This window comes from Ctenocephalides felis, unplaced genomic scaffold (assembly GCF_003426905.1).
Source record: "Ctenocephalides felis isolate EL2017-DRISC unplaced genomic scaffold, ASM342690v1 CF-g0.4_SCAFFOLD_01886, whole genome shotgun sequence".
Taxonomy (NCBI): Eukaryota; Metazoa; Arthropoda; class Insecta; order Siphonaptera; family Pulicidae; genus Ctenocephalides; species Ctenocephalides felis.
Window position 1 is genome coordinate 18,390,184 of NW_020538040.1, and position 10,830 is coordinate 18,401,013.

The 10,830-nt window shown below is 29.9% G+C and overlaps 2 protein-coding genes across 2 annotated transcripts; both read right to left on the reverse strand.

Annotated features, from left to right (window-relative positions):
- Positions 1–242: 242 nt before the first annotated feature.
- LOC113378407 lies at positions 243–3,761 on the reverse strand. Its single transcript, XM_026618934.1, has 4 exons — positions 3,610–3,761; positions 2,371–2,404; positions 559–776; positions 243–427 (listed from the first exon to the last, which is right to left on the reverse strand). The coding sequence occupies exons 1-4, from the start codon at positions 3,649–3,651 to the stop codon at positions 245–247; spliced, it is 477 nt and encodes a 158-aa protein (XP_026474719.1). The 5' UTR covers positions 3,652–3,761; the 3' UTR covers positions 243–244.
- A 2,750-nt stretch (positions 3,762–6,511) lies between these two features.
- Positions 6,512–9,804, reverse strand: LOC113374704 (translation initiation factor IF-2-like). Its single transcript, XM_026614678.1, has 3 exons — positions 9,718–9,804; positions 6,942–7,005; positions 6,512–6,882 (listed from the first exon to the last, which is right to left on the reverse strand). Exons 1-3 carry the CDS (start codon positions 9,802–9,804, stop codon positions 6,512–6,514), a joined length of 522 nt encoding a protein of 173 aa, XP_026470463.1.
- Between the last annotated feature and the right edge of the window lie 1,026 nt (positions 9,805–10,830).

Consider the following 10,830-nt stretch of genomic DNA (forward strand, 5'->3'; position numbering starts at 1 on the left):
ATTGAGCACCGAGGCGTTTCAAAATTCAATACTTCTGAAAAAATTAAAAATGAAAAATATGTTCAATTGAATATAAGTATTTATTGAATTTAATATTTACATTTATATCCAATATTATATTTATATAACTACTAAATATCTTAAACTTTAAAAACACTATAAATATTTGTTAAAAATCTTAAGTAGGTAGGTACTCGAAACAAAACCGATAATTTATATAATTTTTTGTTTTTTTTGCCTATGTTTATTCCATCGATAATGCTTTGAAAATCAAATCCAAAATTTCGATTCCGCTACCGAGTCCATTGACTAATTTCATTTGATCGAATTCTTTAAGTTGTTTTATATATTGACGCAATTGGGAAGTTGCATTAACATATTCGGGATTGTCTTTTCCTTCACGTAAAATTTGCACGAGCATATTTGCCTAATAACATAAAATTTAATTATAACAACGGTAAAAAATAAAAATAATTTGAATGAATAGACTAGAATATCACAAAGTCTGTGGGAGCAAAATTTCAGAAGTTTGGGATATTTACGATATTTTTCACTTACCTGTCTGATGATGTCTTCAGCTACAACAACTGTTTTCATCCTCATTTCTTTAAGTTTGTCTTCATCCGAAACAATTTCATTTAATTCATCGAATCCAGGAATGAAATCCATGGCATTTCCTAAACCTCGAATTTCGTGAGTTATGAAGTCATAAATGCTTCTCAATACTTCTTCGTCAACACTTAGCATAACAGCTACGCCATTATTATTGGTTTCTCCTAATTAACATAAAAAGTTAATAATTAATATTAATTATGCATAAATCGGGTCATAGATCAACCGGGTAAGACAGTCTAGATGTCGAAATGGAGGTATGAGAATTTTGCACAAGTATTAAGTTTTTATAAAAGATGTAAGGAAAATTAAAACATGAAAACGTAAAAAGTTATTAGACTAAAATTAATCCAAAAATAGTCTTATTCTTGGATAATTTTTGTTATGTTCTGGTGTTTCAACGTTAATTAAAAGTTTGTAAAAAGTGTTGTAACCTTCTTATTAACTTTCCGTCGGGGGGAGGGAGGGGTATAGTAAGATGTCACGTGTATTTATTTTTTACTTGATTTTTTTAAAAAATCCAAACATTTAAAAAAAAAAAATTTACAATTTTTTCACGAAACTAAAAATACACGTGATGTTTCGTGGGGGAGTCGGGGTAACTTTGGATATCACCGCGTATCACAAGGGGGGGGGGGCCAAAAATCCTTAAGTCGATCACGTAATTAATGGACGGCCCAAGGGTAAGTTATTGTAATCGTACAAAAATCGATACTGAGAATTTTTGCGTATCTTTACGGTTAAGAGGTTTCTGAACATTTCGGCATGCCTTAGAAGCAATAGATGGGTGTGTATCTGCGGATACAATTTTTTGTTGACAATTTCTGGTGTACGGAACAACCTATTTGCATGATTCAAAAAGCAATCGATTTCTATTGATAAGGAGACGTGCTGATTAGTTTTTGGCAAAGGCAGGTTCAGCTGTTTCGGAGATACGGAGCAAAGAGTGCAGAAAATAGAAATCGAGTTTTTGAGAGAACGGAGCATCCGATTTGAATGATCCAAAAAACATTCAATTCGTAATGATGGGGAGAAGTGGTGATTGGTTTTTGGCAAAGGCTGGTCCATCTATTTCGGAGCAAAAAATTGCAGTTTTTGAGAGAACTAAGCGTCCGATTTAAATGATTCAAAGAATTTTCTGCTTGTCTTAATAAAATAATTGATTTTGTAAAAATAGTTCTAATATACTTTAAACAAATAATTTCAACTTTGCGATTCAGTTTATATAATTCCTATAAATATTAGACAATGTTACAATATTTATAATAATCTATTTGAAAACATTCAGTATTCCTCGAACATTTCGTTACGGTACGGGAAGTTCCAGCAATTTGCCTTAAGACACGATGCCATACACCCCACTAGTTTCATTTTTTTTTTAATTACCAAAAAAATTTTTTTAGGATATCGAAAATAATTCGGATTTTAATTCTAATACTAGCTAAAGTTCTAAATATAAAATAAGAATGATGAAAGCTACCGTATTTATAATAATCTATTTGAAAACATTTAATATTTCTCGAATATTTCGTTACGGTACGGGAAGTTCTAGCAATTTGCCTTAAGGCACCACTAGTTTATTTATTTGTTTAACGCCAATCGGCTATAAATTATGGTTTAATTAAAAAGTAATGTCAATATTTTAAATGAATATTAATTGTACACGATGACAACTCAATTCAAGGTAACGCGTCGACTATTGTTATTAACATTATTAAAAGTACATAATAAAATGAATATATTTTGAATTATTTTTACCTGTAATTGCACACTGTGATCCAGTAAAAAATACCTGAAAAAAAAAATTAATGAAAATTGGATAAGTATATATATTCGTCTTTCTGATTTCTAACAAGGAGAACCTTAAATTTAATCGCCTCGGATTTTGATGAAATTTTGCATGATAGTGATAGAGTTGATAGTGAAAACAAAGTCTTTAAAATATTAGAGTCCTATAAGAAGTGGTTTTATTTCAAAAATTTATTAAATGCAGTAAAAACGCCGCTTCTGGACACATTGTAGGAAACACTTTAATTATTTTTTTTTATAATTTCACCACTTTTCACAGAACTCTACAATTTGGAGGGGCTGGTTTTAACTATCCAATTTATCACTATGCAAAATTTTGTCAAAATCCCAAACGAGTAAATTTGAGATCCTCATTGTAAGTTGCTGACTTAATAAAGTATCACTTCATAAATATTCATGTCAACTAATTTCTTACACTAAATATGTGTGTTATCTGGTCTGGGTTTAAGTCAGTCATTTTTTACAAATATTACACCTTTTAAGAAATTTTCGTAAATGTAGTATTTATAAGAATTCCAAAAGTCCCGTTTTACAATTGATCATTTTAAAAATAATCCATTAAATTTAAAAATAAATAAAAATTCAAAAATATATGTTTTAAAAGACTTAATGCAAAAAAGAACTAAAAATACGAAAGCAATTATGAATGATTTAACATAAAAAAATATCGTACCATGTGCACACAGTCTTAATTTTTTTTTTTTGAGTTTTTTTTATATATTAGAAATATGTAGATTGATCTATAATTGCTATTTGTTTATACATTTCACTGAAAACTAAATGCAATGAAATTCAAAAAAATATCTCTACATTTTATTCAATTTAATAAAACTCAAGAAAGCATGCTTGCAATTTATAGTTTTTAAGCTTGCTTTATTCTGTGAGACATTTAAAGTGAAAGCATTTTTTTCTAAAAAAAATATATGGAAACACATTATTATTATATTTGAAATAGCTGTAACATGACTCTAGGAACCAAAATAAATTATAATGAGAATAAAAATATTCTTTATATATTTTTTCAGAGGCAAATGCTTTCCACTTTGAATGACCCATCCTATGTATATTATTTGCAACTCAAACTTTCAAATAAATTTAAAATAAGTTAATATACATCTGACGGTAATTGCATATCAGATTAGATGCAGTTCGACATATTTTAATTTAATAAATAAAACTTCTACTCACTGTAAACACTGACAGTGCCAAAACACATATGGCAGGTTTCATCTCGGCGTCTAATTTTATTTTACTTGCAACGTTCCGTACAGATATAATAACAATTCAAAATTGATAGAATTGATTTCCAACCGGCTATATTTATAAACAACTCTATTCAAAATATATTTAACGAGCGCTTAATAAAAAATACATTATTTTCAAGTGCGGCGACGAACTGTGACCGATAATAAATTATGAATATGATATTGAGAATTGTTCGCGCGAAATATATTCTAATTCTATTCGTCATTAGTAGACGTAAAGCTGGTCAACAATGAGGATTTTGGTTTTTGTTTATCACGATCAAATTGTGCCGAAAATTGATGGTTTTTTGAAGTTCAGTACCAAGGTTGAAATTGATTTTTCTACTATGTTCCAAAAGGAGAACTTTTTTCTGGTAAAACTTCTTTAGGCGTGACTAGGGTGTAAATCCGTACAAATGCAACGGAAGTGCGTTACGGCAGAGTCGAGTGCCAATGATTCGTCATTCGCTATATATTTTTTAGGCAAGACAGACATTACAGCTGTTCAAAGTATGAAATCATATCGCCAGCGAAAAAGTAAAAAATACAAGCAGTCAATGAATGTATGTTAATTTTAATTACATGAAGTTCTTCAAACACAATTATTACATGATGAGTGAAGTTGCAAAAACAATATTTGTTTAGGCGTTGTTTAACATAATCCACTATGTGAACGAATATTATAGAAGTTATTATTCAGCAATTACTTCATTTTTCTAATGAAGGTTTATTTCTAAATGCTAATTATAATGACAAACCGATCATGTCATATTTGAAGTATGACTGTAATTACATTATTGTGTTTAAAGATTATACATATTTTTAATGCTAATATAAATATATAATTTATAATTTATCATTACATAAATGTGTATAATGATTGACACTAATAAATATGTGCATCACCAGAGTTACCATATTACTAATAAACATTATTCCAAATTGTTATATGATGCATTTATTATTACTTAAATGCCTTCTTGTACAGTAGCAAATAGGTTTTACTTTAATTGCGTGTGAACATTACGCGCACTGTTTTTTTTTAGTATGGATGATAATTTAGTGCCCTTTAGGCTGTGTATTTTTATAGTACATCCTAATCTAGTATTTTTCTCAAATGGGCAACCAAGCTGACAACCACTCTTATTTTTATACTTTATATATTAGACAAGTATATGTAATTGAGTTGGCATATAATCTCAAGTGGTATTTTGGTATCGTACTACTTGATATCTTGCTGGATCGAATCTGAGAATATATTGTGACGAAAATCACCAAACAAGAGAAGAAAACACTTCTCTCTTATTTTAAGAGTCCTTAATCTCAAATAAGTGTAACGGATTTTCAAATGCTAAGTTTAGAAAGTTAATTCAAAAATGGAGTTGAGTGTGTATGTGAACCAAATTTTTATCTTTGGTTCAATTAAATTTTATTAACTTCTCTTAATCATATCTATTTAAATAAAGTGGTCTGCTCAAAACTTCTGTTAAGCACATCTATATGACCCTGAGATATAAGATTATGTATTATTCGATTTTTTTACAATTTTAATGGTAACTATATCTCAATTCTTACTGATTAAGTTTATTATATAGACTTGTCAAGGAGTTTTCATAATTCTCTTTAAGATAGGATGCCATTTGCACCTGATTCTACAGACATATTAGCTACCGAAATGTTAATAGACTTGCGATCTTAATATTCTTAATGCGAAGAAGAGCAAATGGCAATAATTATTAGAAAAATTTAGGTTCAGAGTATTCTTGATCCTCCTCCCATGAAGTAACGGCATTTTCGTGGAAACCAGAGACAAGAGATAAGCGGAGGTTTTAGTCGGTATTATACCCAGATGGTATCGAGTCCGACATACCCAGACAAAAGACTTAGTCTGGGATGCATAAACTCATTTCCTTCGCTATACAAAAAAACCTAGTTTAACAGGCAACTATCCAAATAATGAAATTGAACAACTATATTGCGTTTAAATCATTCATTTTATAGGCATCTTATATATTTGCCTTATACTAGGAGTTATTATTCAATACATTGTATTCTATATAAAATAATGTTGATTGAATGATTTCCATCCACTTCTATGAAGAGTATTTGTCTATTATTTATGTCATTTACTATTTATTCTTAATTATTATATATCTGAGATATATTATAAAAAGCCGTCGGTCTATTTAGTATCATTATCACGTAAGTCGGATGTGCACTATGAAATTAATTTTTTATGCGACTCATTTTATATTTTTTGTAATGATGTGTTATTTTAATTATTATTTACAACAAATCACGAGTGCGAGATACTTCACAATTGATGTGCATGATTGAAAACTATTTTGTTGAAAAATAATAATCTAGTTTTAACAAATCAGACGTCTTTTAATGGTTGACACTAAAAGTTGCATAATAATATAGAATCAAGGAAATGGACTGATTGATGCAAAACATGAAAAGATTTTGAAAGTAATTTTATACATGATATTTTATAAGCAGTTGATATTAAAGTGGGCTTTACCATCTTAGTGGTTAGAGCTATATGCTTCCAACCAGAAGTTCCAGGTTTGATACCTGCTTCTGATGCCAAACATCCAGTGACTTCGATTTTGATTTGGAAATATGGAAATCAATATATTTCCAAGTGAAATTTGCTCTGTCTCTGCAGCATTGCATCGAAAAAAATTACTATTTGACTAATTTTAATAATAAATTCATCAGAAGGAGAAAGTCAATCGTTTTGTTGCCTTCTGAATAAATAAATACAAAAAGATTTTGGTAGAAACCAAGATATTTATTCAATAATGAAAATAATACACTAAAATAAGCAATGGGCTGAAATTTTATTTTGCAATTGGTGTTTGGAACACTGGTTCTTGTGGCATCTGTCCTCCAGTTGGCATTTGTCCTCCAGTTGGCATTTGTCCTGCAGTTGGCATCTGTCCTGCAATTGGCATCTGTCCTGCTGTTGGCATCTGTCCTGCTGTTGGCATCTGTCCTGCTGTTGGCATTTGTCCACCAGTTGGCATTTGTCCACCAGTTGGCATTTGTCCTCCAGTTGGCATCTGTCCCCTAGTTGGCATCTGTCCCCCAGTTGGCATCTGTCCCCCAGTTGGCATCTGTCCCCCAGTTGGCATCTGTCCCCCAGTTGGCATTTGACCTCCTGGGTTATTCATTGTTCCTGGTGGTCCCTGGCCACCAGGTGGACCTCGACCTAGATAATGGTAAATTAAATAAACACAACAGTTTCCAATACTTGACATATATGATTACTGGCCATGAAAATAATACCTCGGCGTTCATTTCCATTCTTGTTTCTTTGACTGTTTCTATTTTTCTGAAATATAAAATAGCATGGATTATTTTCTGTTTAATTTTACAAACTAAGCAACTTGAAATAAGTATATGTAGAAGTTGTGGTAGTTGGATCTAATCAGTTGATTGTGATTGAAGAATATACTGGTTATGGAGAGAGGACACAGTTTTGTATATTGATGAGCATACTATGGTCATGTGTTTAAATATTTGGCCATTGGCTATTTAGATAGCAACTTTTGAAAGAGAAAACACTTTCAAATTTGGTGGCATGAAATAAACACTTGCAAAATGACATTTTACCTTTAAACAACATTTTACTTCAATTCTGACAGCACAAAACTGTGCTCGTCGTACAATGAGTGTGCGACAGTTAACTGGTTAAATGTAAAAATATCAATAAAAAATTATTTATGTTTGCATATTCTTATCCACTAGATCATTTGATGGATAGATATTCAGGAGGGATTAGGAGGATATTCAAAGAAAGAACCAGCAACTAGTGGTGCATTGTGTCTTACGGCAATTAAGCAAATTGGTGGAACTTCCCGTAACGAAAATTGAAAATTTTTCAAAAAGCTTTGTAACATTTTAAAAATTTTCGAAAAATTAGACTTCTGAGTATTTTGAAATTTTTGAAAAAATTGACTTTTCTGAATAATTTGAATTTGTTTTTTCTAAAGTATGCTAAAATGTTCAGAAACCTCTGAAACGTAAAGATATGTAAAAATTTGCGATTACCGTACGGGAAGTTAAAAAAATAGGCGTAAAGTTCAATTTAGTCAATAGATATTTCTAAGAGTTATTAGTTACTTTACTACACAACTAATAATAATATATTATATTTACCGCATTTGCCGCGAGGGCTAGACAGCACAGAATTACCAAAACTAAAGTGATTTTCATTTTGAACTAGTGATATATTCAATATTTTCACTCTTATTTATACACCCATATCACTAGTACATTAGCAAGTATTCCATAATAGCACCAATTACTCTTGTTAAAACTATTTTGTGTTGTTTCCTGTTTATTATTATTGATTTTGCGAAATTTTAATGTTTTTTTTTTCTTCTACTATTATGTCCTGTATGCGATATACATGTGCTTGAATTTTCATGAGTGAAAAAAGCTTTGACGTCAATCGTTCAAAAGTTATAAAAAGTTTTTGCTGGGTCATTCGACCCGGTATTTGTATATGATTGCTATAAAGATAATTCTGTAACTTCATCAGGCCTGTTATTATTAGAAATTTAATCAAATTTGATATTTTGCAGTTTTATACAAACTTTTTGTTAATTATTCAGACATGTCATGAAGAAATTGAAGACAAATGACCAAAATAAGAATTTTGATCACCAACGTTTTGCTTTATAAATATTATATATTTTGTTTGAATTGTGGTGTACATATACTTGCACCGTATTAACATATTCTTTTTCTATTACATCCCTGAAGGAGTTTATATTTTTGCCAGAAAATCCGATTTGCTATTTTTGTTCTCTTGACGTTTCAAAAGTCCACATTTTTTAAAACCCAAATTGGAAACAGTATGTTTATGTTTATGTATAAGTGAGCTGAAGGGACCGATTCTGCCGCATAACAGAAAAATGTTATGGCAAGATCATATCATGAAGAATTTTCCATACTAATATTAACAAAAGTTATGCGGTTGGTATGCAGTCAGGCGAATTGTCAAAGAACGATGTTAGAAACAGTGTGTTTCTGATACAGCTCCGTAACATACTAGTGACGTTGCAGTTTATGTGTAAAACGCCTGAATGAACAGCAAATACATGGCATTTTGACAGTATTCAGTATGATAACATGTAACATGGCCTTGCCCTAACATTTTTCTGTTATGCGGCAGAATCCCAAAATTTGACTTTCATCGACTTGTTTTTCATAAAACGGCTGTACGAATTTCAAAAACCAGTAAAATTACTAGCATTCATGAATTTGCAAAATAGTTCTTTTCTTTATTTCTCAAGTTGCAATTACAATCTGTTTTCAAAATACAAAAACCATTTACAAGAACCATTTAGTAATTATGAATGACAATATGTAATGATCAGACCAAAATAGAGTTTACCCATTGGTATCTTTTTTTGTGTTGATTGAAAAGATGTTCGTAATCTAGGTGACTTTTAAGAAAATACTGATATTAATTTATAATTTATAATTAATTTGCAGAATAGTGCAAGATTTTACATCAAAGTTTTTGCATAAAGTTCTCAACCGATTTGAAAATTTTAAAACCCTTCGAAAGACATTAGTTAAGAAAAATTCTGATTAGTTTTTGGTAAAGATCAGCCAAGTTTTTTCTTTGTAATTGATTGTTGAAACTTTTTTTTTGTCTTGATGAAACTGTATGTGAGTAGTTAACACTACAAACTGATAACGAACATCTTAAAAGATTATAGGCCTACGATAAGTGGTATAACTACAAAAATTTGTTAAAAGTATAACTAGTTTAGCTTGATAAAACTGCTAAAAAAATTACTGCACCAATAATTGCATAAAAGTCGACATATCTGCGAATAAGATTTGATAATAGATAAAAACAAATTTCTACCTAATCCAGTTGATGTAATGTTATCATGTCTATTACATAAATTTTAATTGCTTATAATAAATATTTTATTGCAAAAAGTTTTTTTATCATTACTAACAATGTTGTGCAATAGCCCAATCATTTGGTGCAAAAAAAAAGTTGTTACCTTAAAAGTTTTACGGAAGTTTTGAAAATTGGTGATTTTATAGATTTTGATGTGATCATTTTAACTTTGCGACCTCGAATTTTTGCCGCTGTCGCCGCCATATTGGAAAATTTGCGTCAAAAATCAGTTTTTCAACGATATCTCCTTTCTATGTTGACCCTGATTTTGAGTTTGACAGAGATAAATGTAAAATAAATTTCTTATTCAATCTGGCCCTGGTAGTATTCTGTCGGAGTTTCCTGGCAAGTTTGTTGGGGTAATCTGCAAGGCGGCTTTTGTAATTGTCTGAATAATTTCGTATTTCATCGTTTGATATTGATGTTTTTATGAATGATTTAACTATACTGAACAACAATTTCAATAGTTATGTTTGTTACAAGTTGCAATCGTAATAATTAACTAATTAACTGAAGAACTTTACATATAAAAGATTTTACATATAAAAAGAGTGCGCTTAAGGATCACACGCGATTGAAGTAAAACTTATTTGCTACTGTAAAAAGTAGTAAATTTAAATTAAGTAAAAATAAATACATCATATAACAATTTTGAATAATGTTTATTAGTAATATGGTAACACTCGTGATGCACACATTTATTAGTGTCAACCATTATACACATTTATATAATGATAAATTATAAATTACATATTTATAATAGTATTAAAAATATGTATAATATTTAAATACAATAATTTAATTAAAGTCATACTTCAAATATGACATGATCGGTTTGTCATTGTAATTAGCATTTAGAAATGAACTAATAGATGATTAATAAATTCTTTAATATTTATTCACACAGTGGATTATGTTAAACAACGCCTAAACAAATGTAATTGTATTTGAAGAACTTCATGTAATTAAAATTAACATACATTCATTGACTGCTTGTATTTTTTTTACATTTTCGCTGGCGATATAATCTTGTACTACGATGTAACTTTAAAATGTTTATTTATCTATGCCAATTTCCTTGTTGATATCGGTACGCATACAACGTTGATGCCGGTACTCATACAATGACAGATCTCTATTCACATACACGACCACTAATCACAATCGATCCGTATTGAAATGATATCATCGAGATCCAATGACGAATCATTGGCATAACGTACTTCCGTT

Excerpts from the sequence above, each read along its gene's own strand:
- LOC113378407 (XM_026618934.1), bottom strand. The coding sequence starts at position 3,651 with ATGAAACCTGCCATATGTGTTTTGGCACTGTCAGTGTTTACA. Across the intron at positions 777-2,370 it reads ATCACAGTGTGCAATTACAG|GAGAAACCAATAATAATGGC; the intron begins GTAAAAATAATT and ends TATGTTAATTAG. Across the intron at positions 428-558 it reads CTGAAGACATCATCAGACAG|GCAAATATGCTCGTGCAAAT; the intron begins GTAAGTGAAAAA and ends TTATGTTATTAG.
- LOC113374704 (XM_026614678.1), bottom strand. The coding sequence starts at position 9,804 with ATGGCGGCGACAGCGGCAAAAATTCGAGGTCGCAAAGTTAAAATGATC. Across the intron at positions 7,006-9,717 it reads CACCAATTTTCAAAACTTCC|AAAAATAGAAACAGTCAAAG; the intron begins GTAAAACTTTTA and ends TTTATATTTCAG. Across the intron at positions 6,883-6,941 it reads AGGTATTATTTTCATGGCCA|GTCGAGGTCCACCTGGTGGC; the intron begins GTAATCATATAT and ends ACCATTATCTAG.